The sequence below is a fragment of the Pongo abelii genome, chromosome 18 (genome assembly GCF_028885655.2).
Source record: "Pongo abelii isolate AG06213 chromosome 18, NHGRI_mPonAbe1-v2.0_pri, whole genome shotgun sequence".
Lineage (NCBI taxonomy): Eukaryota > Metazoa > Chordata > Mammalia > Primates > Hominidae > Pongo > Pongo abelii.
In genome coordinates, this window is record NC_072003.2 from 81,276,820 (window position 1) to 81,290,331 (window position 13,512).

The 13,512-nt window shown below is 46.6% G+C and overlaps 1 protein-coding gene across 2 annotated transcripts in view; it reads left to right on the forward strand.

Moving 5' to 3' along the window:
- The window catches only part of PLCG2 (phospholipase C gamma 2), a 177,361-nt gene that overhangs the window by 77,716 nt on the left and 86,133 nt on the right, over nt 1–13,512 (forward strand). For both annotated transcript variants that reach the window (XM_024233949.3, XM_054534193.2), the window contains 4 exons: nt 1,044–1,137; nt 1,889–1,936; nt 10,847–10,931; nt 12,477–12,560. In XM_024233949.3, coding sequence (XP_024089717.1) covers nt 1,044–1,137; nt 1,889–1,936; nt 10,847–10,931; nt 12,477–12,560 — 311 coding nt within the window. The remainder of the gene's footprint in view (nt 1–1,043; nt 1,138–1,888; nt 1,937–10,846; nt 10,932–12,476; nt 12,561–13,512) is intronic.

A 13,512-nucleotide genomic window follows, 5' to 3' on the forward strand; every position in this document is an offset into this window, starting at 1 on the left:
CTTTAGGGTGGGACCTAAGTATTGGGGTTTTGAAAAGCCCTCAAGTGATTCTCCTGAGCAGCTGGAGTTGAGAAACTCTGCTCTGGAGTTGGACGCCTGGGTTTGAATTCCTCAGCTTTTTCATCCCTGGAGTCAGTGTGCTGCCAGGGTAAGATAATGGATTCTTGTTTAAAATCCTGTGTCTTCCACTGTCTCAGTGTCCTGTGGCTACTATAAAGAAATGCTGTAGACTGGGGGTTTAAACAACAGACATTTATTTTTTCGCAGTTCTGGGGGCTGGTAAGTCCAAGATCAAGATGCTGGATGGTTGAGCTCTGGTGAGGGCTCTCTTCCTGACTTGCAGACAGCCACCTTCTTGCTTTGTGCTCACATGGCTTTTCCTCAGGGTGTGCATGGATAGAGAGGGAGCCCTAGTCTCTCTTTCTCTTCTCTAAAAGGGCATTAATCCCCTCATGGAGGCCCCACCCTCATTACTTCATTGAAACCTAAATACCTCACAAAGGCCCTACCTCAGGGGTTAGAGATTCAACATATGAATTCAGAAGGAATGCAAATATTCAGTCTGTAATGGCTGCTAGGAGCTGTGTGGCCTTGGACACATCACTGAACCTATCTTAGGTTCAGTGGTTTCTCCGTGTGTTAAATGGGAATATAATAGTACTTCCCTTGTGGGATCAATATAGGAAAAACACTTAGAACAATGTCTAGTATATATATATAGTTAGTGCTCAAATGATGTTAACAATATCATAGTGATAGTTCTCACCACTCCCTCCATTCTTAGCTGATTCCATTTGGCACAGGAAATAACCCACTTGTCATCCCTGTGGTGCAAAGCTCATCATGAATGTGTGGCCCCATCTCAGACAAAAAGCAGGTCCTAGAGCCATGAAGGTGTGAAGGGGATGCTTTCTTTGCCTCCTGCAAAACTAGAAACCAGCAGAGGCTTCTCCCATCTTTGTGATCTGTATGGGGCCGGGCTTTGTAAGCAGACATCTTCCCAGGAATTAACACAACATTTCTGTTCCCTTTCTCCACTCCAGCTGACTCTAAAGAAGATGCAGTTAATTGGCTCTCTGGCTTGAAAATCTTACACCAAGAAGCGATGAATGCGTCCACACCCACCATTATCGAGAGGTAATTGGCTTTTGCCTGTTTATTTGCATAGTCGCTGATTCCTTTATTCTGCTGCCTTTAGCCAACATGGGCTACAGGGGAAAAAAAAAGGGACATTGGTTTTTTGAGGCTCATTGAGTGTCTTGTATGCAATGGGTGCCTAGTAGCGGTTGGAGCTCTACGGTTTTTCAAATAAGTGCGTTTCCCTGTGCTAGTTTTCAGCCTTGGCCTATTGGAGTGAGTGGTGCATTGGACTCGAGATAGAAACATTCCTGGGGTATGTGTTGGGGAAAACAGGGCTTCATTCTTAAAGTATTTAATAAGAGATTCAGTGGACTGATGAAAGGACAGACATAAGGTCTGGAATTTTCCACCTATCACTCCCTCCTGGGTTGATGAAGACCTCAAGACTGTCTCTTTAGTGTCATGGGAGTCTAGATGGGCATTGGGATGTAAGTTATTTTACTTCCACTAAATCAAAATCCTCTACTTTGTACTATTTTTCTTTCTAGCTTTTTGGGGATTAATGACTATCATCAGAAGGAATTGTCCATGTAAAGAAACCTGGCCTTTTTGAGTTGAAATCTTGCCTTAGATAGGCCTTTTCCGCTACTAGGAGGAAACTGCTTCCCAAACTGCCCTTGTTAGAAAGTTGGAAGACTCCTCCTTTTGGTTCCAGTTCCTTTTGTGCACATCCTGTAGGACTCACTTAGACTTGTGCTATTTTCTAAATTTTCTCTTTCTCTCTCTTTTGTCTCAAATTTCTTTCCAGTTGGCTGAGAAAGCAGATATATTCTGTGGATCAAACCAGAAGAAACAGGTAAAAGTCATTTAGTTTTCTTCTGATCACTTTGGATTTTGATCTTCATTCTTTCTTTAAACCTTCCAAGGGGGTGGGAGCATGACCTGTTGGGGGCAAGGTCCTCACTGTGTCCAATGTGATCTGCAGATGCTATGTTGGGTCCTGGGATTGAGGATGACAAAATCCTCCTCCTGGAGGGAGCCTCTATTCCGCGGAAAATTCAAGTCTAGCCTCAGAGATGATCTCTGCCATGGGGCATTCGGACCTCATCACAAATATTTGAGCACCTTTAATATCCTGGGAATACAGCAGTAACCACAGTCCTGATGGCACCAGCCCATGCTTTGTGACAGGAGAGAGACTGACCAGTTTGAATTGAAGAAGTAAACCAGGTGGTTCTTTTTTTTTTTTTTGAGATGGAGTCTCGCTCTGTTGCCCAGGCTGGAGTGCAGTGGCATGATCTCGGCTCACTGCAAGCTCTGCCTCCTGGGTTCACACCATTCTCCTGCCTCAGCCTCCCAAGTAGCTGGACTACAGGCACCCGCCCCCACACCTGGCTAATTTTTTTGTATTTTTAGTAGAGACAGGGTTTCACCGTGTTCAGCAGGATGGTCTCGAACTCCTGACCTTGTGATCCGCCCACCTCGGCCTCCCAAAGTCCTGGGATTACAGGCATGAGCCACTGCGCCCGGCCACCAGGTGGTTCTAAGGGCTGGTAGAGATGTGTTGGGTGATGTGATAACGTGTATTCAGTTTACTTTTTCACTTAAAAGTACCTCTTGGAGAAGCTCCCTATCAGTCCTGCACAAAGCTCTATGACAGACTATTATTATTATTTTTTAGAGGCAGGGTCTCTCTCTGTTGCCCAGACTGGAGTGCAGTGGCACAATCATAGCTCGCTGCAGCCATAAACTCCTGGGCTCAAATGATCCTCCCACCTCAGCCTCCTGAGTAGCTGGGAACTACAGGTGTGCTTCACCATGCCTGGCTTATTTATTATTATTATTATTTTTTTTGCAAAGGTGAAGTCTTACCCAGACATTTTTTTAAAAAAAGCAAATGTGGTTTTGGTTTTTCCTTAGATTAATGCATTGTCATTTCAGAAATCATTTCCGTGTTGATGCACAGAGAGCTGCTCCCAATCCTTTATTATTACTGTGATTAATGCTGCTATGGAAACCTTTGGGTCTATCTTTCTGTAAACTCATTTGGGGGGCTGTGAGTAGGATAAATTCTCAGAAACGAATACCAGCAGCGCAGTGTTTGCTGGTCTAATAGTTTAATAGCGAGAGGTAGCAATTTGTATAATATTTCTACCAGTGGGGCAAGAGGGCACCCTTTCCTGATGATTTATTGTGCCATTAGACTTTGATCTTTGTTCATCTGCAACTGAGGCAACCAAGTGTTTTTGCTTAAACTTGCTTTCTTTATGGGTGAGGTTGAGCATTTTTAATTCATTATGTTATTGAGGTATGATTCAGCTCTTAATAATGTAATGATAAAAACTACCATTTGGCCAGGCGCGGTGGTGTACACCTGTATTCCCAGCACTTTGGGAGGCAGAGGCAGGCAGATTGCCTGAGCTGAGGAGTTCGAGACCAGCCTGGGCAACACGGTAAAACCCTGTCTCTACTAAAATACAAAAAATTAGCCGGGCATGGTAGCATGCTCCTGTAGTCCCAGCTACTCAGGAGGCTGAGGCAGGAGAATTGCTTGAACCCGGGAGTTGGAGGTTGCAGTGAGCTGAGATCGTGCCACTGTACTCCAGCGTGGGTGACAGAGCAAGACTCCGTCTCAAAAAAACAAAACAAAACCAACCAAACAAAAAACAACAAAAAAAACCCACCACCACAACAAAAAAACAAAAAAACCAAACCAAAAGCAAAACCAAAAAAACCCTACCATTTATTGAACAACCGTGTATTTGGCATGCCAGGGATTGCATTGAGCTCTTCAGTCCTTGTCTCATGTTAGGTTCACATAAGACACCTTATTTTTTTGGTAAAATATTCCTTTCATTCATTCTTGGTTTATTTATGTCATTATCCTATGTGGATATGTCATTATCCCATCTAGATATGTCATTATCCTAGTTAATATCCAATAACTAAACTCTATCAGCTCTCTTATTTTGTTCTTGAAAATCTTTCCATCTTGAAGGTGACTTCGTGTCTGGTCAATGTCCTCTGTTACTTGTTGGCTTCAGGGTTTGGGTGAGCTTCCCTGGTTTCTTCACATGCCCGATGGGAGGATTTGGAACTCTTAACCAGGAAGTGGTTAAAAGTCTAGTAACATTAGGTCAGCCATTAGCTCACTCCATGTTTTTCTGTCCACCTGCCTTTCTCTCCCTCCTCTTCTTCTCATCCAACATGCCCTGCCTGCGCCCCCACGCTGGGCCACCCTCTAGTGTTACTGAGGCGGATTAAATGAGGTCCTTGTGTTGGAAGATTTGGTACACACTGGTCTCTTTCAGCCTCGGAGGTGATGCCACCTCTGAGTTTTCTTTCTCCGTGGCTTATGATGATTCATAGCTGAGATTGGCACAGGGCTGAGAGAGGGAGCCACCCTCAGTGCCTCTCTCCACGCGGTGCTGGTATGGTGTGGCCAATCTGCCTCTGAAGTCGGCTCTTCATCTCTGAGGTCAAGAAATGGATACCACCCTCTTGCTCAGGAGGGATTCTGGCAAGTCTTGCACAGAGATCCATCTTCCCATCGGCTGGTCCAGGACCCTCTGCAGAGAGAACCTTTTCTGTTTCTGGACTGAGTTCATCCCTGCGTGCTCACCGGCTTCCTCTCCTCCATCTCCCTCCCAGTGGGCAGAGCCCTGCTCTCTGTCAACATGTGGAAAATCCCACCTTTCCCGTGGTTCTGGGAAGCCTGGAGGGAGATTTGCAAAAGAAACTTTGACCAAGGTGCCAATGAAAGAGCAACTAACTTCTGTCCTGCCAATTTCCCGCCCTTTCCTGTCACCCACGAGACTAATCGTGTTTCCTGAAGGAAAACAAAGGAGTCACAGAAGCAGAGGAAAGACTGAAGGCAAGAGGGGGCAGGCTCAGGGCTGGCCCAGCCCGGGCAATGGACAAGTCTTAGGTGTTTTGCTTGGCCCAAGCACTCTGTTTCATTTTTTGACTTTTCTAGAGGCAAATGGTGGCAGCGGGCATTTGTTTATAGCCTGCTTTGCAGCCATGGCTGTAATAAGCACTTTACATCCTTAGGATATGCTCTTGGCTGACGGGTGAGCTAGGTGCTTTCAGACCCATTTTCTATGTGAGGACACTGAGGCCCAGAGAGGTTAAGTGACTTGACTGAAGCAGCCCAGGTTGTCAGGGGTGGCACCAGGGTTTGCAGACTTACTTTCCCCACTGGTGTTGCTTTTCCTTTTTTTTTTTTTTTTTAAATGTGCTACTGGCCGAGCATGGTGGCTGACACCTGTAATCCTAACACTTTGGGAGGCCAAGGCAGGTGGATCGCTTGAGCTCAGGAGTTGGAGACCAGCCTGAGCAACATGGCAAAACCCCGTCTGTACAAAAAGTACAATAAAGGTAGCTGGGTGTAGTGGTGCACATTTGTAGTCCTGCTACTTGAGAGGCTGAGGTGGGAGGATCATCTGAGCCCAGGGAGGTAGAGGCTGCAGTGAGCCATGATTGTGCCACTGAGCTCCAGCCTGGGCAACAGAGTGAAATCTCATCTCAAAAACAAAAACAAAAAGAAAAATAAAACAAAACAAAACCAAAAACAACGAAAACAAAAAAAATTGTGCTGTTGAGAGCTGGGGGAAATGCAGAAATCTTCCTTTCCCCACCCTGACCAATCACCTTATGATTTAAAAAAATTAAAAACAAATGTTAAAATTTGTTTTATTGTGGTAACAACAACGAAACATAGAACAACATTGATCATTTTAACTGTTCTTAGATATGTACTTCTGTGGGATGAAGTATATCATGTTGTCATGCTCCTGTCACCACCATCCATCTCCAGAACTTTTTCATCATCTTAAATTGAGACTCTGCAGCCATTAAGCAGTAACTCCCCATTGGTTCTCTCTTTAGCCCCTGGAAACCACCACTCTACTGTCTGTCTCTCTGGATTGGATTGCTCCAGGTACCTCATATAAGTGGACTAATTTAATATTCATCCTTTTGTATCTGGCTTATTTCACTTAGTGTAATGTCTCCAAGTTTCATCTGTGTTGTAGCATGTGTTAGAATCTTCTTCCTTTTTAAGGTGAATAATATTCCATTGTACAGATAGACCACATTTTGTTTATCTACTTCTCCATCAATGGACACTTGAGTTGCTTCCACGTTTTGGCAATTGTGAATAGTGCTGCTGTGAACATGGGTGTACAAATCTGTTTGAGTCTCTGCTTTAAATTCCTTTGTGTATATATCCAGAAGCTGAATTGCTGGATCAAATGGTAATTCTGTTTATTTTGCAGCGTTGCTATACTGTTTTCTGTAGCAGCTACACCTTCCCAAGGCAATGCACAGGTTTCTGTTTTCTTCATATCCTCACCAACACTTACTTCCTTTCCCTCCTCTGCCCTTGCCCCCTTGGTGTATAACATTGGATTTGCATAAGCAGAATGTGCACTTCCCTTTGTCCTTTAGCCCTGGCAGGGACAGAGGAAATACTCTACCGGGAGGTGGCAAAGGGCGAGGGGGTTGCAGGTGGAAGGCAGGTGGGTGGGTCCATTTATCTCATTCAGCGTGAATGCAAATAGGCTTCCTATTTGAGACTTCAGAATGTTAGAGTCGCCTGGGGAGCTTTAGCAGAGCCACACCAGTAGCGATTCGGATTTTACTGTTCTGGGCATGGCCTCTGGCACTGAAAATTTTTTAAATAAGATTCTGCTGTGAAGCTGGGGTTGAAGATTAGGGCTGTCTAGAGAGCAATTTTCAAATTTGAGCATGCATCGGAATCCCCTGGAGGATTTGTGAAAGTGGAGGCTGCTGGGCTCCACCTCACAGTGGCTGATTGAGTAGGTGGTGGGCAGGGCTCAAGAATTTGCATTTCAGCAAATCCCCAGGTGATGTAGATGCTGGCCTGGGAGCTACTTAGAGAAGCAGAACTCTGGGGCTGTGCTGTCCAGCAGGGCACCCCTCACCACAGGTGGCCATTCCAACAAAACAAAACAAAATGAAATAAAATACTTAGCTCCTCAGTGGAACTAGCTGCATTTCAGGGGCTCAGCAGCCCCATGTGGCTAGTAGCTAGTACCTCAGACAGCATAGATGTCTCCATCATTGTCGAAAGTTCTGTCAGATAGTGCTGAGGTTTAAATCTCAGATCTCACACTAACTCGTTGTGCGAATTGGGGTAAATGATTTGATTTCTGTGGGTCTCAGTTTCCTCATGTGTAAAAGATAAAATAATAGTTCCCGCCTCCCAGGGCAGATGTGAGAGTTCAGGAGTTAATATGTGAAGGGTGCATGGACCGTGCCTGGCTCATGGTAAACACTTGACGAATGTTTCTTATTGCCATTGTTGCTACAAAAGAGCTGGGGGCAGTGGAGGTGCCGGCCCAGCCTCAGCGTGGCTGGTAAGTGTCACGGGGCTGCCATCTTTAATCGTTTGGTGATGGCTGCCTGGGTGCGGGAGTCGAAGAACCCCGGGGGGCCTCCCAGGCTGAGCAGGGAGGACACTGTGATTATTCCGTGCTGTCTGCCATGGGAGAGGGACGGGCTGTTGGTAACTCATTCAGGGAATAGTTGCCGTCCTTCCCCAAAGGGATTCCCTTGTTTCCTAACCCACAGCCCTAGGTTGAGCCCCCAGGAAACATGATCTGAGATGTAGGTTTGTGTGCAGGAGTCTTACTGGGGAGTGCAGGGTCGTCACCCTGGGGGAGGGAAGGCAGCTGGAACAGGCGGCCGGGGAGTCACAACCATGCCCTGGGCAGATCTGACGGGGAGCTCTGAGCATGGCCTGTGGAGCTGTCCTGATTGAGACTAGAGGGCCAGGTCTTCATTCCCATGCGTGGACCGGGTCAGAGCTGGTTGCCTTGGAAGGGGCTTTGACCTGGGCAAGGCACTCTCTTTAGGGAATGGCAGGTTGCAGAGAGGGGTGAAGCTGAGCCATTGGCTTCCTCCCCTGCAGCAATGGGGGCTCAGCCTGCCTGTGCTGGTTTTGGTCGGGCTGTGCAGCACGACACACACACACCCAGAGGTGGGAGTGAGGGAGGGGCTCGCCTAGGGGGAAATCGGGTGAGGTTGTCCCAGCGCTAGGAGCCCAAAGCAGCTCTCAGCCTCCAGTGTTTACATTGTAAGGGGAGGCCTTTGGACCAGGTGGGCTCCCATGTCCCAGGTGCTTGGATGCTCATGTCCTTGGTTCCTGGGTTTTCTCCACTGGTTCTTGAGCAGCTGCTCTGGCGCCCCAGGCCCCTCAGTCTCTCTGTTCCTGGACATGGGATGGTTCCTTTGCCCTGCTGCTGCCTGGGCTCCTGGGGGACCCTGACCTCTCCCTTGCTCCCAGGATGAATTCCACTGGGGCACCAGCATGATCTGGCTCCTCTCCCCACGACCCCTCTCACTGCTGCTCTGGCAGCGCCTGTTCCCGCTGCTCCTCCACCTTCATCCTGCCCTGGCGCAGCTGTTCCTTGGACCATCCCCAGGGCTGAGGCAGAAAGGTTCTTGCAAGCCCCTGGGGCAACTTCCCTAGCTTGCTGGCTGCTCTGCCCAGCCAGCCCCAGCTGGCCCAACAGGGACTTTTTCTGCCCTCAAGGTCTGTCTGTGAAAGCCATGGGTGCTGTCCCTGTGGTACCAGTAAGTGGGTGGGGAGCATCTTGTCAGTTGAAGTCTCTGCTGTTACAGAGGCCGTTGGAACCAGAGGAAAAGGCTGGAGGTGGGGACACAGGATGGCCAGAGTCACACTGGACCTTCTCCAGGGCAGCGGCTGGGCAGTGACGTGCTACTTCCTTCCGCATGCCACAGCAGAAGCTGGGAGGATGGTGCAGGGAAACTGGGCGGTTTTCTCCTGCAAGCTGGGGCGAGCTTCCTCTCTTGACCACTCTGTCTCAGCTCTGCTGGACACTTGGCTCCAGCCAGAAGGGTCTGGATCTCATATTCTTGACCCACCCACCCCACTAATTTCACCTGTCCTTCTTGTGTGAGCTACTCGCTTGGAGGCAGTCAGGTGTGGTCGTTATGGTCAGACTGAGTTGGAGTTTGAGGCTAGCACAGATAAGGTACCAAACTGATCGGTGCCTCAGTTTCCTCACTTGGAAGATGGAGATGATCATGGTACCTGCCTTGTAAAATTGTTCAAACATCAAACAGGTTAATATGCATATAAGGCACCATCTAGAACAACACCTGTCACCTGATAAGCACTATTGAAGTTTCAGCTTTTGTTACCATTGTTACTGCTGCTGCTGCTCCTTTTGCCTGGGACGCGTTCTCCCTTGTTTCCCTCCCTTTTCTTTTTTTTTTTGGAGATGGAGTCTCGCTCTGTCACCCAGGCCGGGGTGCAGTGGCATGATCTCGGCTCACTGCAAGCTCCGCCTCCCGAATTCACGCCATTCTTCTGCCTCAGCCTCCTGAGTAGCTGGGACTACAGGCACCTGCTACCATGCCTGGCTAATTTTTTTTTGTATTTTTAGTAGAGACAGGGTTTCACCGTGTTAGCCAGGATGGTCTTGATCCCCTGACCTCGTGATCCGCCTGCCTCAGCCTCCCAAAGTACTGGGATTACAGGCATGAGCCACCGTGCCTGGCCCTTGCTTCCCGCTTAAGCTGAACCTCACTATGTGGCTTCGAAGAAACACTCATGCAGATTCCTGTGACCGAGCACTGGAATTTGATTCAGATCCAGGCTCTGCTGCCTGCCATCCAGCTCCAAGCCCTGAGTTGTGTACCCATGTGACACCCCACCCTTGGCTGTTCTGAGCCCTGGGGGTCAACCATGTGTACTTGGCAGAAGGTAGAATCTGGTGAACAATTAGGCAACCTTAATGCCTGGATGACCCCAGGGCAGCCTGGCACACAGTAGGTGCTCATGTAGGCCTTGTTCCTTCCCACTTCCCCTCTCTGGCTCTTAGAAACCTTGCCTTGCTCTGAACCCCAGTGGCATTAAAAGAAACCTTTATTTTTTTACTTATTTTTGGGGGTGCAGGGGGTCCCCACTTACTCTGCATCTCTCTTGTCTCTTCACAGTGTCAGACTAGAGTCAAGCTCAGCTGGGTCTTTCCTGGCTGATTCTGCCAAGCCCGTTCTGTGGTTTTGGTTCCTCTGGGTGGCAGGTAGAGTCAGTAGGAGTCTTGTTCATCCATTCATGTGTGTCACTAATTAGGTGACAAAGCGTTTGGCTACATGAAGAGTGTCATAGTTACTCCTGCTGTTTACCAAGCTTCATTGAATTTCTTCACTTTGACATTCAGAGGGCTGGGCAGAAATCACATCATGTCAACGCCTATATTGGGCCTTTGGCATTTCTGTGGCCATTTTGAATTGAGATTATCTGGTCATTTGACACCATTTTCTGCCCACACTGAATCTCCTGCAAGACCTTCCTCCATGACCATTCCCGAAGGGTGGAGACCAGCCCTTCTCACTAGGACATCACCCTATACTGGGGATCTCCAGTGTAGGTGCCTCCTCATTGGGGCATCACTGTACACTAGAAATCTCCTATGTGACCTATGTCCCTGGACATACCTGAAGGGTGGAGACCAGCCCTCCTCACTGGGGCATCACCCTACCCTGTGAGCCTCCTGTGTGACCCATATCCATGGACATTCCTTGAGCCTTGCTCATTGAAGTGTCACCCTTACCTTGACTCAGTGTCTTCTTCCCTGTTAGTGGTCCGTAAACAACTGTTGACCAGGCTCTCTCATAGAGGGCTGCCTGAGGTGGGAACTGATGGGAGCAGCTAAATCCTGTGCCGTTGAAAACCCTCAAGGTGACAGAGCTGGGTCTCCCTCTTTTGCAGCATCAGTCTCCGAGAGTTGAAGACCATCTTGCCCCTGATCAACTTTAAAGTGAGCAGTGCCAAGTTCCTTAAAGATAAGTTTGTGGTAAGTTTCATGGCTCATCCTGGGAATTTTATGAATGCGGAGTGACTTAGCCTCTCTCATGAAGCTGTGACTTGCCTTTGAGTTCCGTGGAATAGTGCGCAAGAAAATCCTTTGCCTCCAGAGTACATCTTAGTTCAGACACAGGGATCATAGACATATCTGAGGACCATAGTCTCAATCCTAGCAGAGGATGTAATCAATAAAGACCATGTTTACTGAGCTGTTGGACTTAGAACATCTACCCTCAGACCTGTTTTCCATTAGTCCAGCTTTCCCTATTTCCCTGACCATACTGCAGCCCATTTTTTCCCTGGTGAAATGAATGTATGTATGTCTTTTGGAAAATATTATGAAAGATTCCTTGTGTAGGGTACCAGGACCATGGCATTTTGTATGCAAGTCCTGGTAGTGTAGCTGTCAGAGTTGGCTCTTTTTTCTTCTTCTATTTCTCCAACCATCCATCCTTCCATACATCATTTAATTTATTTTGTTGTGTAATCAAGCTGTTGGTGGGTCTGGGCAGTAAAGCCACTCCATGAGTGATGGGATATAGTAGAGCAGGTGAGGCAAGGATGGAGACGATGAGCACCGATTTTTGCTTACAGGGAAATACTCATTCTTCTTAGGAAATGAGCAACCTTCCATCCAAATAGCCCCAGTTGGAGGACTCCAATGCCCATTGTCAATATCAGCTCCATTACAAGGTTCCTCAGTGGAAAATTAATGCATTAATGAGCTCCTGAAAAATTATCCCATTTTATTGCTTATCAAGCATCCTTTGACCTGCCCCCAATATTCCACATTTAATCCAAGAATAGAAAAAGAGAAAAGGGTAGGTCAGAAGAGGAGAGAGATGGGAGAAGCATTTACCATTGATTGCTACACAGTCGCCATTTAATTCTTTATCAAGTATTTACTGAACCAGGTGTTTTGCAGGTATGTTGTTCACTTTCAGGGAAGCCCTAGGAGCGTAGTAGTGGTTCTCCCATTTTACAGGTAAAGAAAACTGAGGGTTTGAGAGGGTCAAGGAAATTTCCCAAAGCCATAAAGCAATTAATTGGAGCTGAGTTCTGTCTGACTCCCAATGCTTTACAAAATGACCTATATGTACATACTCTACAAATATGTCTGAAGTTGGAAGTCCAAAGAGAGTGTTTTCTGCCCAAAAAAGGAGGAGTTACGCATCATGTCTCTTGGAAACCTGGCTGAGACTCTTCCCTTTTGGGGCTCAAAGGAGGGTCTTACTTGGTAGGTGTCTCTGTGAGTATGTTTTCCCAGACAGGGGGATTAGGGAACGTGTGGAGGGTTTTGATTCAGAGGAATGTGCATTTGATTTTAGCCAGTGTTGTAGAAAAGCCATGTTAAATAGCATGACTTTTTCCTTTCAAAAGCCATGGCACTGAAACAATGTGGTCATAGCTGTCTCTTCAGCATGCCAATAAAATAGCATGCAATTTCTGAAATAAAAATTATTCTATAAATAGCATGGAGCCATTCTTACGGTGGACATCAAAAATCATGTGGTCACTTTTTTCATATTTACAGGATATAGGAGCACACAAAGATGAGCTCAGCTTTGAACAGTTTCATCTCTTCTATAAAAAACTTATGTTTGAACAGCAAAAATCGGTAAGATGATTTTTGAGCAAGTGATCAAGTGATGTTTCTGTTTTCCACGTATTTCCAAGTCTGGCATGTTCCTAAGAAACCCACAAGAAGTGTTGAATCTCCATTTTACTCAATGAAATATAAATGAGAATGACGAAAGCATACCATTTTCATCCATTAGATTGGCAAAAATCTTTAACCATGACAGAGCTGTGGGCAAAATGTAGAGAAATGGTGTTCATATGCCTTCCTGGTGGAAATGTGAATGGCCATAAGTTTGATTGGAATTTGATCTGAGTCTGTTAAAAAGTGCAACTCACTCGACTGCATTATTTCATTCTGAAAGGAAATTTAGCAAATGGCTGTTATTATTAATAGCCATCTCCAGATTGAGGAATTATATATATGTTTCTTCTTTTTACACATTTGTTTGTTTGTTTGTTTTGAGATAGAGTCTCACTCTGTTGCCCAGGCTGGAGTGCAGTGGTGTGCTCTTGGTTCACTGCAACCTTTGCCTCCCGGGTTCAAGCGATTCTTGTGCCTTAGCCTCCCAAGTAGCTGGGATTGCAGACGTGTGCCACCACGCCCAGCTAATTTTGTATTTTTAGTAGAGATGGGGTTTCGCCACATTGGCTGGGCAGGTCTCGAACTTCTAACCTCAACTGATCCGCCCGCCTGCACTTCCTAAAGTGCTGGGATTACAGGTGTTAGCCACTGTGCCCAGCCCTTTATATACTTTTATTCGTATTTTTTATGAGGACGTATTTTTTGATTAAAATAATAGACTATTTAAAAATTAAGACGGTGTACGTTTTGACCTGACAGTGGCATCTTGGGGACTCTGTTTTATGAAAGGGAAAACATCGGGGCCTAAGAATATTATCAGATTGTTTATTGCAGCATTACTTATGCTGGCAAAGTCCCTGGGCACCATCTGAATGTCTCTCAATGGAGGAGTTGCTGGGTAAATTAT